At 32.7% G+C, this 18473-nt stretch overlaps 1 protein-coding gene across 1 annotated transcript in view; it reads left to right on the forward strand.

Moving 5' to 3' along the window:
- Positions 1–18473, forward strand: part of TNKS (tankyrase) — a 192203-nt gene that overhangs the window by 33114 nt on the left and 140616 nt on the right. Inside the window, exon 2 of the mRNA XM_011371784.2 lies at positions 3111–3335. Coding sequence (XP_011370086.1) covers positions 3111–3335 — 225 coding nt within the window. The remainder of the gene's footprint in view (positions 1–3110; positions 3336–18473) is intronic.

Below are 18473 nucleotides of genomic sequence, written 5' to 3' on the forward strand. Positions count from 1 at the left end.
ATTATATATATAGTCAATAAATTATTATGTGAGGCCTTACTGTATAATGAGGCACTATTCTAGGTACTGGAGATATAGACATCTCATAAAACAGGGACCTCTTTTCATGGAACATCTTGAGTAGGAGAGACATAAAAGGCAAGTAAACAAATAAATAAACAAAGTCCATTCAGGGAGTGATTAAATACGGGAAGATAGTAAAACTGAGTGATATTGAAAACAATGGTGGAAGAGTATGTGTGTGAGCGTCGGTGACTTTAAATTGAGTGGACAGAGTCTCAGTTGCTTATCTTTGGGCTGAGAATTGGATGACAGAAGGAACTAGCCGTGTGAAGATCTGGGTCCTAGGCCTTTAGGCAGAGCACGTAGCAAGTGCAAAGTCCCTTAGTTTGTTCTATTCAGGGAACAGAGAGGCAGGGTGAGTGAAACTTCATGAGAGATTTGAGGGGTAAGAGGGGCCAGTTCACTCAAAGCATTGTAGGTCATAAGGAGTTTGTAGTAAAATTTTATATGTATTATGGGAACCCATTGCAAGATTTTAAGCAGGGAAGCAACTTAATCTGATATATGCCGTGAAAAGATCATTCTGCCTACTCTTTAAGGATGAACTGTAGGATAGCAGATGTGATAGCAGAGAGAGACCAGCTAGAAGGTTACATGCTGAAGTCCAACCAAGAGATTATGGTACTTGAAACCAAGGTGGTAGCACTGGCGAGTAGACAGAGTTGAGATATATATTTGGAATTACAGTTCATGACTATCAGAACTGAGCGAAAGTATTCCTCAACAGTAAAATGAGGATAGTGGTATCTCTCACAGGGTGTTATAACAAGGAGCTAATGCACGTCAGTCATTTGGGATTACCATTATTATTGTTATTTTTATTGTTGTCAAGGGTAGGGCGTGTACATTGAGCAAAAAGAATTTTTCTGTAAAAGTTAAATTATACTCTTGTATACCTCTCAGATTGGAAGTCTGTTATAGCACATACTTTATGTTGGTAAAAATTAGAACACTATATTGTCTTAATTTTTAGTGACCTTTGCTGGATCAGAGAAAGATTGTTCATTGATTTCTCTTTTGTATTTTATAAAACTGAGCCATAAGTATGTGTATAAGCAACAAAATTATTCCTTTTAAAAACTGTAACTGCATTCCCTGTGCTGTGCTCCCCATTCCTATGACCGTCTATCAACTACTAATTTGTACTTCTTTAACCCTTCACCCCTTTCTCCCAGCTCTCCAACTCCCCTCCAATCACCAGATTGTCCTCTATATTTCATTTCACCACATTCTTGATAATACTGAGCATTTTTGTTTTATTTTATATTTTAGATCAAAAATTTTAGTAAAAAGTAAACACACTTTGCTCTTTTGCTTAAAGTTATAAAGGATGTTTTTTAAAATGCTAATCAATAATTTATGAAGTATCTTAGCTTAACTGTATTTATTAGGGAAGAAAGGAAATTAATTCTTAAACATGTTAATGTATTGTTTAGAGAAATGTGAATTTGCACTTGGGCTTTACTCAGACTATAAAGAGGGAAAATCATAAAATCTTTATGGATAAAGAAGGTGCCTGTGGCCCAGTGGAAGAACAGAATTGTGATCGTAGAGGAAGAAGGACATTGGTGTTAGAGAATTAAACAGAATGTAACATCTATACAGTTCTGCAGACATTAAAAAGAAAAAAACAAACAGCGAGGTATTGATAGCCACATTACCACATACGCTATACTTTCGATGTTCCAGTTCTAGTACAGAATCGACCTATTTTTACCCCAAAATTTCAGCTTAATTTGAAGGATATTTTCTATGGAAACACAATTCTTACTTTGATATATATATCTGTGGGACTATATCTTACTTTGGAGACATTTTTCTATAGATAGTGTGAAAAACATATATCGAAATAATTTTTCCCCCACAGTTCTCATTTATTTATTTAGTTTGCGCGTGAAGTGGAGGAAAATATGACTCTTTTACTACTTTTTAGTTTTATTTGGGATGTTATTTTCTAACATTACACGATATGTGATAACGTGGAGGTAGTGATATCTAGCCGGTAAGAACTAACAAAATCTAAAGTAGGAATAAAAGAATTATCAATAAAGTTATTAGCTGGGAAAGGTAAAAATACTAATATTTGAAGTTTTTTGTTTTTTTTTTAACAACACATTGCAGTGTAGCTTGTAATTTCATCACTGCACTACAAGTACTTCAATATTGTCAGTGGCTATTTTTTCCCTTCTCGTTGATCTCACTAAAATCTTCATCATGCTGGATGTTGCATAATGGTATTACCCTTTGACTCCCATTATGTTGTACTTTCTTGGTATTTTTTACCTTTCTCAGTGTTTGCTTAGTCCTTATGTTGCTCCAGGCCCTTTTTGGCTTGTTTTTCCCCTTTCTTTCTGTCTGAAAATTGTGATACTTCTTACCAATGTTCTGTTTCTGTATTTTCAAATGCACGTATTCCCACTTGTTTATCATATTGTTTCTGCAAACTCAGTAAATCCAAACATGAATTGTTTCACTTAATCATGCATTTCATTTAGTTTGCCACCAGTCCCAAGAGTAGATATTTCAGTTCAGTATTATCTTTAGTTCTTCCTTTTCAAATAACTTGTAACGAAGCAATCCCATATTTCTGATATCCAGACATTTTTCTCCAGTTTTCCTTCTGGAATGTTGAATGTTATGATTTGTCTTCAATTTGGTAGTCAGCAGTATTTAAATAACCTTTATCTCTTAAAATATAGAGGTGGATTTTATACATTTGATTTTTGTCTTATGAAGCATAGGGGAAAGTGAATGCCTTGGACAGGAGTCTTATTCATTTTGTATGTCTAGCACAGTTTCCTGGCACATAAATGTGTTGAAGAAACATTTTTTGAAATGAACTGCCCAAAGACTAAAGAAAGAGCTTTCTTAGTTCTAAATTTTGTGATATGAGAGAATTCATTTGAATGTCAGCTCTGTTTTTTTACCGTTTTGGCTGTAGAACATAGTACTTCGGTTCATATTTGTTGATATTGTTAAAAAAATTCTAATGGTTCTTTTTACAAAATTGATTTAGTGTATAAGATATTTCCCCTCTTAATTTTTAGGTTTTGGAAGGAAAGATGTCGTAGAACACTTGCTACAGATGGGTGCTAATGTCCATGCTCGTGATGATGGAGGTCTCATCCCGCTTCATAATGCCTGTTCTTTTGGCCATGCTGAGGTTGTGAGTCTGTTACTGTGCCAAGGAGCCGATCCAAATGCCAGGGATAACTGGAACTATACGCCTCTCCACGAAGCTGCTATTAAAGGGAAAATCGATGTATGTATTGGTAAGTATTGTAAGATCAACCTGACAGGAATAAAATTTTAAATAAAGGTTTAATATTCTCTCCTCTTTTTTATTGTGGTGGAAATAGTGTTCCCTTAGAATAAGTAAGGAGGGCTTTCTTACTTCTTATTCTTAGAAGCAATTCTTTTCCATCAAAAGGAAAGGAGAGAGATGATAATCGAAAGTTGGTTAAGAACAAGATTCACAACATTGACTTTCCAAATGCAAGTCAAATACTAACTGGTGTGGAACTAAATTTTGATGGATTACTGTTATCAAATTCAGTTAATTTGCAGTCTCATTAAAAGACTGCAAATTTCTATCCTAGCTTCAGTCAGAGTCATTATAAAGTACAAATTTTTACTAAATTGGATGACATATTTGGATGCTTTAGGTTGATTCAAGGAAAGTCGCCTAGTACTAAGGCAAAAAGCCTTTTTCTTTATGTTTCTAAAATTGAACACCAGCTATTTTATTAGTATTAGAAAGCTAGTACTAATGTGAGTGATTCAAACACAGTAGTTCAAAGCTTAATATTTTTTCAACATGTTCCATTGTCTAGAGGAAAAGTAATTTCAAACAAAATTGAACTTTTTAACCATTTCGGTATTAAGATTATATGAAATTATAGTTAATCGGCATTTTTCTCATATATATATATATAAATATAACTAATATATGTATTTTAGATTTTGCTTTATTGTATTAAATTTTTCATTTCGAAATCTAAAACAAGCTTCTAGGGGACAAGCATAGTTTCTCTTGAGCGTATCATCTGGTTCTTCATACATAGGATGGTGGATGTTTGGTTAGCCCATGGCAGATTGGTTTACATAATTGTTGTCTTCCTGAGTGATATCCATTTCAGTCGAATCAGTATCCTTATGATAAAACTCAAATATATATGTCATTTTTAAAGATACAGTGATGGTGCCGTTAAGATTTTTTCCTTCTTAATAGCCATCTATTACAGCCTCTAAGATGTTTTTCAGTTTTCTTCAAATTATTACAATGCTTAAAGTATAACTTTTTTATCACATTCTCTGTCATTATCCTTTGCCACTTCGTTATCCATTGATGTGACCCTTTGGATACCCTGTCTGTTCTGATTTTTGACATCATCTTTCATTTTCAGTTGATTCTCCCATTGCCTAAAATAGACACATCTTGGATTGTCACTACATAAAACTACCTTGAAAAGCTTGAACTTACAACATATTCTCTAATCACTAAAACTCTTAAGTAACTTGTGATAAGCTGTTATGGAACTTGATTTGTATTTCTGCCTAATCCTCTAGATTTTCAGCTTCCCTACCTTCGTCTTTTCTTATTTCACCTTGTCATATCCCTTGGAGTTTCCTGTCATTAGTCATAGACTTTTATACACTTTTCACTTTCTTGCAATATTCTTCTTTCTAGGCTTCAGGGTTCTATTTTCCTATCTGTACCTCTCTGAAATTTTTATTTTATCAGTGCTTTTAATATCTTATTGAAATTAATATTCCTCTCCTTTTTTCTCCTAATCACCCTCCCACAAGTACATAATAAAAAATGTTCATTATATCCCAGTTCTGTTGAAATAAAGGACTAGGTGTAGGACTTGAATTTTTAAAGTATGGATTCCCACAGTCCCCTAGTCTTGCAATCCTCAGTAGGCTTTCGCAGCATATATTGCTTTCTTCTTTTTAAGTTCTTGTGCCTTATAAAAGTTGAAGGAAGGAGAAGGGCACCTTTGAATCTGTAATCAAAATATAATTGAAGATACAGCTGCTATTAAAGTATGTAACACAGTTATTGTGGGAAACAAGATTGGTTGTAGACTCTTCTGTACACTTAATTAGCTTTCAGGAACCTGTTAGGAGGTGTATCCTCAAGTACACTGAGACCTCTGATAGCTTAGCTTATATATCATACTTTCTGAATTTGAGTGTAGTTAAGAGGCTCTGAAATGTTTCTATTAGGCAGATTTCTACTTTGAGACAACTGGGTGAAAGAATTGGAAGCCTTGTTTTTTTCCCTTTTTGCTTGAATCTGACTGGTTTTGAGAGATTAGTATACAAACTTAATTTTTAAAATATTTTTGCGTAGATGATGAAATGCTGGCTTATTTTCAGGTTAATCATATCTATAAGTGATGTAGAATAGTGAATACATTTGATATTTTTAAAAATAGAGCGAAGCCATGTTACCACTGTCTTAAGGGGGGCAGCAGAATGGATTGCTTTAAAGCTCATGCTCTAGGCTTATATCCTGGCCCCACTGGTTACCTGTATTATGTGAGATCAGGGGGTACTTCCTTAACCTCTGTGTTTCATTATATGTTAAATGAGAATACCTCTCATACTTAACAGGGTTCTTGAGAGGATCAGCATGATGATAATATATGTAAAGTACTTAGAGTACCTGTATGGTGAACATTAAATAAATATTAGTTGCTATTCTTAATTACTATTATTATTGCTGAAATCTCAACCTGAATTATGAGTATGTGATATAGACTTCCTGATTTCTCCCATTTGCCCTTTATTAACATTTTTTTTTAATGCCAGTTTAAAAGTCTAACAATCCATGTGTTTCATAGATGCTATTTAGCTACCACTGAAAAGAATAAAATACAGTCTGAGATTATTTTTAAAAAACTTTAAATGCCTGTATAATTAAACCAGCTACTTAAAACAAAGGTCATAGAGTTCATTATAGTAATGTTGATGATATAATTTTTATACGTATTTAACAAGTCTAATTTTCTTTAGAAATCAACAGTTTCTGCCTTTAGATCATATTCATTTCTCCCTACTCTCAGATATAGTTTCAAAAAAATTAAATGATTTCTTCTTTTCTGAACATATATTATATGATTTTTTTGAGACTACCCAAGTGTTAGTGCTTTGAAATTCCATTTTAAAAGCAAATTGTATATAGATCTTTCACAAAATCAACTGATATAAGATCTTGGAGTCATAATGGATGTTTTAAATTTTTTTTCCATTTTAAATTTGATTGACTACTACCCAACTCCTTTTCTGATTTTAGAGATTTAAAACTGGGTTGTCATTATGGGGAGGAATACAGAAGCTCATGGAGTCAGACCTTTCTTCTTTCTACCCTTTGGCAGTCAGGGATGGCCTTGGTTTGGTCAATCAGATGCCCTTTCTGTAAAGTAGAATTTTGAGTACAAAGTCTTAGAGATATTAAGGAATCATTCATAGCAGCAGTTTTTTGCTGCAGTGTTGGCAGTAGCCCAGCTGTAATGTTCCTACGAAAAGACAATTGTACGCCCTTCTACTTGTACTATAGCTTTTAATTTGTTTTCTAAGATTGGTCCTCCACTTTCCTTTCAGTTCTGTTTAAGGTAGACACAGTTGGTTTCTGTTATTTCCAAATGACTGTAACTAATACACATCTTGAAACACTAGCTAAGTGGAAGTTCTAGTATGGGGCCTCTAGAATAATGAAGAAATCTCTTGAATCTTTATTTAAGTCCCACTGCCTTCACACTACCTGTATCCCACACTCCCATCTCTCTTCATACTCTGCGATTCTCTTTGGAGACTTCTCGGTTCCTCAGAAGGGAGGGGACAGCATTCTGACTTCCACAGCAAATAGTCCCAAAGATAATAGAGGTATACAGCCTTATAACACCTGTGAGATTCTCACTGTTTGGAATATCCCAACATCTAGACCCATATGTGAGAAATATCTCCCAGTATAGAGCAAAATATTAGTATACGGAAATCATGAAGCAAAAGATAAGTAAATCCAGGAAGTCAGCATTAGTTTAAAACTGAATGTAGATAGGAGTTCCAGAAGGTGAAAAAGAAAAAAAAACTGATGGAAGAGATCAATAATATTTAAACAAATAATAAGCAGAGAAAAAACCAGATCTTGAGCTTGAAAAGACTTATGGAGTTCCATGCTGTATTGATGAAAAGGCACAGTGAGGAAGATATATGAACTTTTCCAGTCATAAAAAATAAGTTGTCTACAAAGGAGAAAAAAAATAGGCAAAGAATTTTCCATTTACAACAGTGAAAAGCTTGAGGACAGTGGAATACCTTCTAAAGACTCCTGGAAGAATTAAAACTGTAATTCTCTTGATAAAGAGAAGTTCTTCAGCTTTTTGGAAGTAAGAATGGCTGAATAGAGCAAGTGACATTATTTTAAAGAATAAAGCTCCTGCCACTTGCTTTCTTTCTCTTTCTCTATGCTTTCAAATAATTCTTGGCTTCATTTGTCTTACATGCAAAGACTAAGGGGGTCCTTACTTGGAAGCCCAAAATTCAAATTTCTGCTTAAAATCTGTAACAATTAGAACTTTAAAAAAAATAGCTTCATTTTCCACACTCAATGGTATTATGTCATGCTGGTCGGAGTCAAGAGACCTGGGTTTTTGAGCAAGTTACTTATTCTCTTCCAGTTATTAAAATGGGGGTGACAACTATACTTCATGTAGGTATTAAGAGGATTAAAAGAGAGAATGCAAGTGAAGCACCTTAGTATAGTATCTGTGTAGACAGTTCTTTCATAATTTCTTACCCTGCCTTGCTTGCTTGTCTGATTTCTCTAACCATGTCTCACTTTACTAAACATGTTTCATTTTACTTCATAGCACTTATTATGTGGAATTATGCATTTATTTAATTATATATTTATTTGCTTGTTTTTCATCTCTCTATACTCTTTGCCACTCTGGCCTTGAATATAAACACAGGAAACTTGTCTGCCTTATTTTGCATTAATTTCCAGTATAATATACCTCTGTGTCCACTCAAAGTAAAATACTCTGTGACAGAACCTCATGGTGGTTTTAATTTGCATTTCCTTGATTAGTAATGTTGTCAAGCATCTTTTCATGTGCTTTTTGTGGCCATTTGTTTACATTTTTTAGAGAAATGTCTATTCATATCCTTTTTCCATTTTTAATTGGATTGTCTGTTATTGAGTTGTAAAGGTTTTTTATATATTGTAGATAGAAGTTAATAAATGATTTCACATATTTTCTCCTATTCTGTGTTGTCTTTTCACTTTCTTGATAATGTCCTTTGAAGCAAAAAAGTTTTTAGTTTTAATGAGTTAATAGTTAATTTTAAAAAGTCTGCTTTTTCTTTTTTTGCTTGTGCTTTGGTGTCATATTTAAGAATACATTGCTAGATCCCAGATTATGAAGATTTAACCCTATGTGTTTTTTCTAAGAATTCTATTGTTTTACCTCTTCATTTAGGTCTTTTACCCATATGGGGTTAATAGTTGTGTGTGATATAAGGGGTCCAGTTTCATTATTTTTCATGTACCTATCCAGTTTTCCCATTCAGATGTTCATAATATTTCTTTATAATACTCTTTATTTCTGTAAGATTCATATTAATGTACTCCTTTCATGTGTGATTCTAGTCATTTGAGTTTTTTTTTCTGGATCTGTTTAGCTAAAAGTTTGTCTGTTTATATTATTGTGCACATTGGTAGTTCTTTCCTATTTGTTGTATGGTGTTCTGTCATATGGATGTGGCACAGTTGGCGGACTTTTGAGTTGCAGATTGCAGGCTTTTATGAAGAGGGCTGCTGTGCACATTGGTTTATAGGTTTTGATGTGAACATATTGTTTGATTTCTCTCGAGTAGATGCCTAAGAGTGGAATTGCTGAGTGGAATGATAAACATGTTGAACTTTATAAGAAGCTGCATTATCTTGATGCTTGAATGTGTTGAGCATATTTTCATGTACTTATTGGTCTTTTGTGTATATTCTTTGGAAGATCTCACTTCAGTTCTTTTGACCTTTTGGTTTTGGTATTATTTTTATTGAGTTGTGTTATTATTATCATATTGAGTTGTGTTAATTTTTTTTGTGTTATGAATATGGGTCTCTGTTGGAAGTGTATATTGTGAAAGCTTTCTTCCAGTGCTTTGCTTTTCATTTTCTTAATGGTATCTTTAGACAAGCAAAGGTTTTTAATTTTGGTGAAAAACAATTTGTCAATTAAAATAGAAAAGTATTTGGTGTCTCACCAGCATTAGAATAATAAGATTTCTATTAGACAATTATTTTTAGGTTAAAAACAGTTTATCGTGGGGTAAGATTATAGTTTTAATTACATTGCAAAAATGCAGGAAAACAGTTTTTTGGTTTAAGGATCTCTGAAGTGCTTTATAAAAACTCATTTAGGATCTTTTTTTTTTAATTAAAATGAAAGAATAAGCTACTCTATAATGAGAAATTGAATATATTATGTGCTTTATTTTCAAGATTTAAGAGTTAAAGTCTTTAATTAGAAAATAATTACCCAAAATATGCATGGTTATTTCCGTGATAACATTGTTTGCCCCTCTTATTTGGAAGTATATTTCTAGAATTTAGGAAATAGGTTATTTTTTGTAGCTTGTTGCCTGAAATTATTTCATAAAGGAAGACTCATTAATTCCTAATAGTTAAACATTTGTTTGGTTTGTGCTTTCCCTCTGCTTTTCTGAGATCAAAAGACACATAAATATTCTTAAAGCCGTTTCTTCATGTCATTGACTTTGGGAGAGTTCTCACAGCTTTCCATATTCCCACAGTATTGAGACAAATATGAACAGATTAAAGTATCAAGGACTAGTCTTTTTAGTTTTGGTGTATTCTAAAGCTCCAGTTTTTGTTGGCATCTAGAAGTAGAGTAGTCCCTCTTTCTACTGAATATATTTACTTTCGTTTTATTTTTTTCCCCAACAAAATGTGAGTGGGAGCAAAATATGTAACTTCTGAGCAGAAATGTTAAGAATCAGAACACAGTTTACCATATTTTGTTTTTCCTTATCTTAGTTATTTAGGGTATCACATTTTAGCACAGAACCCTCTTCAGTCTGGGCCTGTGAGTAGAGGAACTCCCCTGCTGTTACTTTCTCAACTTATAGTGTTAGCAAGAAATGAACTTACTTTATTGAGATTCTAGAGCACTTTCTTACAGCAGCATAACCTAGACTACCCTGACTGATAACACTTTTTATGAAATTGAATTCATAAGTAACAATAAAGAAATGATTATTTAAGAATACTCACTTGTCTGGTTGCCATTAGGGAGAAAAATATAACTTGGAGCTGATCCCCAAGAACTAGGCCCTAAGCACAGTATAAAATACCTTCCTGTTTAACTAGCATATGCTTCTGGTACATACATAGTGATGAATTAAATTATAATTGCTGTAATCAAAATATATTTACTTTCTAATTCAGCCGTAGGACCAGGTGACAGTCTCTTAAATGGAATCAGGTAAGGTGTGAACTTGAGCATGCTCTAAATTGATTAGTGCATTGTTATATGCTTCTATGGTATTCTGCTTAGATCTTACTTGGTTCTTTATGTCTGACAGATTGTTCTTTGTGGTAGGGAACTAAAAATATTCTTATTCATTGTTGTATTCTCATTGCCTATTACCAGTATAGAATTGTATACTTAAGAAATATGTATGGAAAGATAAAGAAATTCACAAGAAGATGACTCAGTTCTTTCTGGCTTTTGTGCATTAGTCTGTATTAGTGTGAAAAATAAGGAAATTGAATAATTTTCTGCTGCTTCTTGATTAGGTGATATTTTTGAGGTTCTTTTACTTTAAAGTGGTGTGAATTTGCAGTATGTCCAACACTTCCATATTTGTATACAAATATAAAACACATTTTATAGTCAGATATACATTGTTAAATTATCTTCCATTTGTCAAATTATTATTCTTCATTAGGATGAGTTGTTGAATATTGATTCTAATCATGCTTTGACTTCTGGTTACAGTGGATTTTTTAGTAAAGAAATGGGCAAACATTTGTTGTTGTTGTTTGTAGGTTAAACCTATGAGTTACTCCTGTCAGGAACTGAGGTGTTGAGGTGAGGAGGAAGAAGAGAGAAAAGGATGATACTGGTAAATTTGTCAAAAATTGCTGTGGATAGATGATTATACATAATGGAGTGTTTCCCTTTAGGCAGCTCAAAGTAGTTAGCCAGATAATTTCACTAATATTTTTACCTGTGTATGAAGCAGATGATTCAGATTTTCTACCTTTCACCAGTGAAGAAAGGAGATAGTTATTAGTTTGCCACAGTTTGTGGAGCTGAAATAAAGTTGTTACAATAGGAATGTTTTCTTTATTGAGAACTAACTGAAAGTTCTCTCTGCTTAGTGGGATTTAACAATACATTTTAAGCATGAAAAATTAAGTTCATTCTTTAAGTCTGCCAAATTCTTCTTTATTCTTAGTTTAGATCATCTAGTATTTAGCTAATTTAAAGTGGTAGGTAATTCTTTACCTAGCTTTACAAAAAAAAAATCTTAAAATAATCTAGTAAAACGTAAATTTTCTTTATTATTATAATTCATTCCTAAAGTAGTATCCCTCTTATAATTTCCTTATAACTCCATTTTGTATTTCTGCTATCTAGAAAGACATAGGTAGTTCCTTGTACAAACTCTGCTTTAGTTTAAATTACTTGATCTCTTCCATGGTTATATGGCCATGTCCTTTAATGAAGTTAGAAGTGCTGGAACTTGGAGTGGGTTGGGATTTGGGTGGAGGAGCAGAAGGTAGGACCAGTGTTGGACTCCCTCTAGAACCTTCTTATCTACTGTTATTTTAAATATAGTATATTGAAAATTAACAACTTTCTGGTTTTGTCTTAACAGTATTAGAAACAATAGATGTTCATTAAAGAAAAATTAGAAAATACAACTGTTACACCTAAGCTGTCCCACATGATGGGCATTAAATGAAAATTAGTTAAAATTTTTAAAATTGAAAATTTAGTTTCTCAGTTGCGCTGGCCACATTTCAGGTTTCTCAGTTGCACTAGTCATATTTCAAGCTTAATAACTATATCTGGCTCTCGGTTATCAGAGAGTTCGGATATAGAAATTTCCATCATTGCAGAAAGTTCTGTTAGGCAGTGGTGTTAGACCTATGTACATAGTCTTTTGTAAATAAAACTGGGATCGTTCCATGCATACTGTTTTTTTCCTCTCATTTTTTCACTTTGTATTGAAAATGTATTTCATTTAATCAGTTAATATTTCTATCTAATGTCATTTTTAAAGGCTGTCAGGAATTACATATTAGATATATGTCTGTTATATAGACATAACCATTAGTTTTTAAATCAGTCACGTATTTTGGGCCATTTAGACAATTTCTGATTTTTCACTATTTTATAAACATTAGGCAATACCTTTTCCACTAAATACATGTACAAACTTTTAATTACTTTAGGATAAATTCTGGAAAGCCACAGCTTCTTAATAAGAACCAAAGAAATTGTAGCCGTTGGAGAATTCAATATTACGGCTTTTGATTTAGTCTGTCACATTATCTATCCACATGTCATCCATAAATGATTAAGGAAAGTCACTTCCCACACCTTTCTTACTCTTTACAAAAATTCACTTACTTTTGTTTCATAACTGTCTCATTCCTTTTTTCTGCCAGAATACCTCCTTTGGCATTTTTAACTGCAGTTTTCCATAGAAAAACTGAATTGGGATCTTTTAAACAAGTCTCAGTGTAGCATTTCATAAAAAAGTAAAAGTTGGCAAGATTCCATACATGTATACTTAAAAAGAAGAGCTAAGAATGATAGTAATTTTTCCCTTCTGAAATAATCCCCACCGTCACTGAACACTGTTATCTTGGTGACTTGTCCACTTATGCTCGGTTGCTTTTAAGAAGGTTAGAGTATTTATACATTTATCTAATAAATTTGGGACTACTTAAGTAGGCATTCTGGATAATGGTGGCAAATATACAGAGAGAGAGAGAGAGAGTTAGTAAATTTGTACATTGAATTTTATTAGAATTCCCAGAAAAGTGCCATTGTGAATGCTTTCATTCTCCTAAGGCCTTAAGAAATATGTCAAAATGCTTAAATGGAGTGGCGGGCGGGGGGGTGGAGGGGGGAAGCGGGTAATATTAAAGAACAAAACAACAAGAAAAACTTGATACTTTTTTTAAAGTGATAAAAGGCTTTGCTTATTGCTCAATCTGTCTATTAAAGGAATAATTATACATTTGCATTTAATTTTGGATTAACCATGATAGTTCAAAACAATCTGTGGATTTCATTGAGATGCCTGGCTTAAGTTTGGGGTTGTATGAAAATGATATTTTAGGCAAATGGCTCATGTAACCAGTCAGTTTTCACTTTACATGGTAATCATGTTATCTGAAACTCCTTGCATATTATAACTGTGTCCTCATTTTATGCAGTTCTGTGGGAACTGAGATTTCAGAGGCAGGTCCAGATTGGCAATGAAGATTTATGGAATCCTTCTCACTACTCATTCTTAGCTGACCAAAGTACAAAGTTGTTAAGTATATTAATTTCAGTATCAGGTTTTAAAAAAATATTTTATGTACTTTCTTTGTTCTTTGAGTTCTTGGAATCTATTAATCTTTTTTAAATAGAATGGTGGTAGACTTTTCATCTTTGAACAGAATCCAGAATTAAGAATGTAAACCTCACTGTGAGTCATTTTCATTCAGCTCTTAGATATGACAATATAATTAAGACATTAAAAAAAAAAATCCCACTGTGTGTCCAAATATTTGTTTATTTTGTGTCAAACCTGAAAATTTCTAAATTTGCTGTGACAAAAATAATCATGGTTAGAGATAGAGGGAATGTATTTAATTTTGCCTGTTTGGGGCACAGTTTTTGAGTGTTGCTGTTTTGAAAGAATGTATTTGAGCATGAGGATTGAGGGAACAAGAGCAAGAAATACTCTAGTAGGTCGTATTTACCATGTCATTTCTGAGTCATGTTTTCATACTTTTCCACAGAATTTTTGTTTAAAAACTCTGTGGGGTTTGTTTGTTTGTTTATTTGTTTGTTTGTTTTGATGAGATTAGGAAGAGGACATTGGTCATAGGAGGAGTAGATAAGGTATTGAGAACAAATGTGTGCCTTATAGAATTCACATAAGGGGAAATGCTTGAATTTTACCTTTCTAGGGTGACCTTGGCTTATACTTGTATAGAATGATAACGTACAAATTAAATACTAAGTTTTAGAATTAGGTATAATCATAACCACTTTATGATTTAAAACTGTGATCTTGCACAAATAATTTAGTTGTTTTGGTCCTCAATTTCTCATTTATAAAGTGGGCATCATGCCTACTGCAACAGGTTGTTATGAGAAGTTAAATGAAATAATAAAGCAGGTAGAGCTCTAGTAAATGCTTGTTTCCTTCCATCCTTATTTCCCTTAGGTGCCAGTAATCAGGTGTTCTCATGGGTCATTTTTGTATTCTGACACTCAGTAAAATCTGAATGACTGACTGGTTGGCAGTTACTGTGTGCTGCTCTTTGTTACTGTCAGTGTGAATTAGTGTTACATCCTGTTTCATATCCTTTGTAATTTTATAAACTTGAATTATGATTTGATAGGACATGAAATCAGCTGCTTTTTTTTTTTTTCATTGCAATTTAGGTCTTTTAACCTAGTCAGTGGAGATGTTGCAAATAGTATAATGGAAAATTATTAATGTAGCTTAAATATTTTCCCAACAAATATTTCAGTAGGAGGAGTATGAAGTTCTAGTGACTTGCTGTGACTGAATATAAATTGTCTGAAAGCTTCACAAAAGTGAAGAGTTGTGAATAATGATTAATACTTTTTAAAGCAAATTAATTATGAACAAATCATTCTTCAGCCTGCTAGAGGGCATCATAGTTGCTGTTTCTGAAAATTGCAACCCACTAGAAACAAGGGAAGAGAAAGGGCAGAGGAGGAACTATGTTAAAAGAAAAAGGCAGTCTTTTCTTCCTCAGCATGGGGGAAAGGATCTGAGGTAGATAGGACAAATGTGATTGGATACTGTCATTAAGTATAATTGCTAATAAGATAATTTATTGAATCCACTAGAAAAACAAGTTTTAAAAAAATCATGTAGTAAATTTCCCAAAGAATGAAAACTTAAGAGTTATAGTCTTTGTCTCCTTCTGGTTGAAAGTACAACAAACAGTATATTGAAGTTTCAATCTATTGAATCAGTTCTCAGAGATAGGAAAATAATAATGGGGATATAATTTCTTAAGAAACTCAAGTTCAAAGCAGAATCAGAATATTATGGTACAGGTTCAATCCTATGTTACTTGTGAAAAATGTTTCTAAATGTGTAACTTTAAAGTTTGTTTAAAATAGCACTAAACCTGATTTTAATTAGTCTTAATGTTTATGCTAATGGGGAATTTGCCTGGAATACTTGTAAATTCTCGAGGCCTTGAGAGTGCAGAGGCGTTAATTTAAGGAAGGATTCACAAAGATTGGTGAAAGGTCTTGTCCTTCTCTCCCACAGACAGATTGAGAAGCACCTTTTGCATGTGGTCATTGTCCCTTTGAACAGTAAAAATTTCATGATCCTGTTATAAACTTATGTGGTTAGACTATAAAGTTATGTTTTATTCCTTATTAGTGTTTCATTTAGCTAAGTCTAGTCAAGTTTTAGAAAAAGTAATCTACCCCTAAATAAAAGGAAAGATAAAACAATAATTGACTTGGCACAAGTGAATTCATTGTTCCCAGGCTGTTGTCAGTTTGTCTTTACTTCAGTCCAACAGATATCTTTTAGCACTCTCTGTGTACATGATTCTATTTTTAAAAGGCAGATGGAAAGATCCTGATTGAAGGATGGGGGTTTATTGAGTCCCTATTATGTACCAAGAACCAATCTAGGTTTATATATATTGTCTAATTCAATTATAACAGGAGTCCTCAGAGGTAGGTCGTATTTTATGAAAGAGGAAGTTGTAATTGACAGAAGTAAAGTTACTTGCCTAAGGACAGACAGTTGCTGAGTATAGAGCAGCATTCTAAAACCCAGGTTTGTCTGACTCTGGACAGTATTTTCTTTTGGACTTGACTCTTGGGGTTTCCAGGTAGAAAGAGATGTTTTATTATAATCATTATTATATTTATGCCAGTGCTTGCTTTACCTTATACTAAATCGTGGTTTGTGTAAGCTGATTTCATAAATGTATTGTAGACTAGCTTAACTCTTCATTGCAAAAAGGATTTGAATATAAAAATCTGCTATATATAATACAGAAAAAGCTACGTCTAAGTTACTGTAGATGTAATGGGCCTTTTAACAAATTCTTGATTTTGTATATTTATAAGAGAACTTGACAATAGGAACAAAATTTTAATTGGAGGATTCTTTTATTATAAAATTTCATGTCAAAGTTAGATCATAAAGAACTAGTCTCATGTAATTTTAGTAAAATTTTATTTACTTGGATTAATTTTTTGAGTGAATAATTAAATATTTTCTAATGTCTATTAAGTCTTATATGCCCATGCTTACTATATGCTGGCCGCTGTTCTAAGAGCTCTTCAAATATTATTTGTTTTGTCCACCTAATAACCTTGTGAGGTAGATACTATTATTATCTCCTCATTTACAGATGAAGAAATGAAAGCACAGAGAGATAAAATAGCTTCTAAGATCCCTGAACTAGGAGGTAGCAGAACTGGAATTTGAACCCATGCAGTCTGGTTCCAGAGGACCGGCTCTTGACCGCAGCTGACCTTAACTATGGTATGTTGCCATTAGTAAGTGAAGCAGACTTAGTGGAGAATTCGATTTTTTGAACTAAAAAAAAAAAAAAAATGCAGTTTTATTTTTATCAGTGAAGTTCAAAGAAAAAAGTTATAATGGCTATCTATCTAATGAGGCACATAAATGCAGATAGTTCATCGAAGTAAAATTAAGTAATGTTTCACAAATAAGCTAGTCCCAGATGTTGACAGAATTCTGAATTTTTGATGATTTTCTGTGAAAGACAAAGACTAAATAAAACGTGTATGATGAAAACCTGGACTTCTACATAGTCGAAGATTACTTCTTGACTATTTTACTTGACTTAATTCTACAGCCTTCATTGTCACAGATTCTAAATTAATGGATTTATTTTATGTTGGCCTTATTTATCTAATGCTATCACTATATTTAATGTTATTCACTTGACAGGAAGAACAATCTAATTATTATTTCTCCATTGGTTACAAATTAATTACTTTACATAGCAGTTTTAAGACAAGTATTGTTTTGACAAACATACTTAAACAGCATGCAAAAGATAATTTCTGTCTGAGGAGAAATATCCCTCTCATTTCTCTCTCATTATAAAAATAATACATGTTTGTAATAAACAGCAATATAGAAATGCATAAAATAGGAAGTAGAAGTCCCAATTATTTCACTCTCAGAGATATACTTTTTGTAAACTTATTTGTTTATCATGTATAAATACATATATGTAATATTTTAAATTTAAGATTTGTTATGCAGTAGATACCCATTGAGGTATCTGCCCAAGAACTCTTCTCTCAGAAATAACGCCTCTTCCCCCATCACTATTGTTTTTATTGGCTCTTCCCACTTCTCTGGCTAAACTTTTGAAGTCTAGAACCAGATATTGAGATAAGCTGACCAAATTCTCTTTAGTGAGAGTGTGGAATTAAGATTCAGATAACACAGGTGTGCATGTTTGTGTTTCAGGGAGGGGTAGTGGTGCTAGGAGACAGGATAGACAGCAGCAAGATAAATTTTTGAACACATTTCTGCCTTTGCTTTTGATGAGATACCCTTTTTCTTTAATAATTTTTCTGTTTTTTTTTAAAGCTAGCTAATTTAGTTTAGTTTCTTGTAATTAAAAAATCTCTGATAAAATCAGTATTCAAAGACATAGTCATAGATTATAGTGTCTTAAATTGAGGATTCTTAGAGATCATTTTTATTACCTAATATTCATTATTTACTATTGTTTTTTTAAATTACTAGTTACTGTTTTACTTTACTGAGTTACTATTTACTTCCTATTGTTTTTATTTTTTATTTTAATTTTTATTAAATTTATTGGGATGACATTGGTTAATAAAATATAGGTTTCAAGTATATAATTCAATAATACATCATCTGTATATCGTGTTGTGTTCTCACCACCCAAAGTCAGATCTGCCTTTACCCTTATCTACCAACCCTCGCTTCTTTCCCTCGAGTAACCACTAAACTGTTGTTTGTGTCTGAGTTTTTTTGTTTTGTTCATTTGTTGCTTTAAGTTTTATAACCCAGATATGAATGAAATCTTAAGGTTCTCAACTTTTTCTGTGTGACTTACT

This window comes from Pteropus vampyrus, unplaced genomic scaffold (assembly GCF_000151845.1).
Source record: "Pteropus vampyrus isolate Shadow unplaced genomic scaffold, Pvam_2.0 Scaffold8, whole genome shotgun sequence".
In the NCBI taxonomy this organism is placed as follows: Eukaryota; Metazoa; Chordata; class Mammalia; order Chiroptera; family Pteropodidae; genus Pteropus; species Pteropus vampyrus.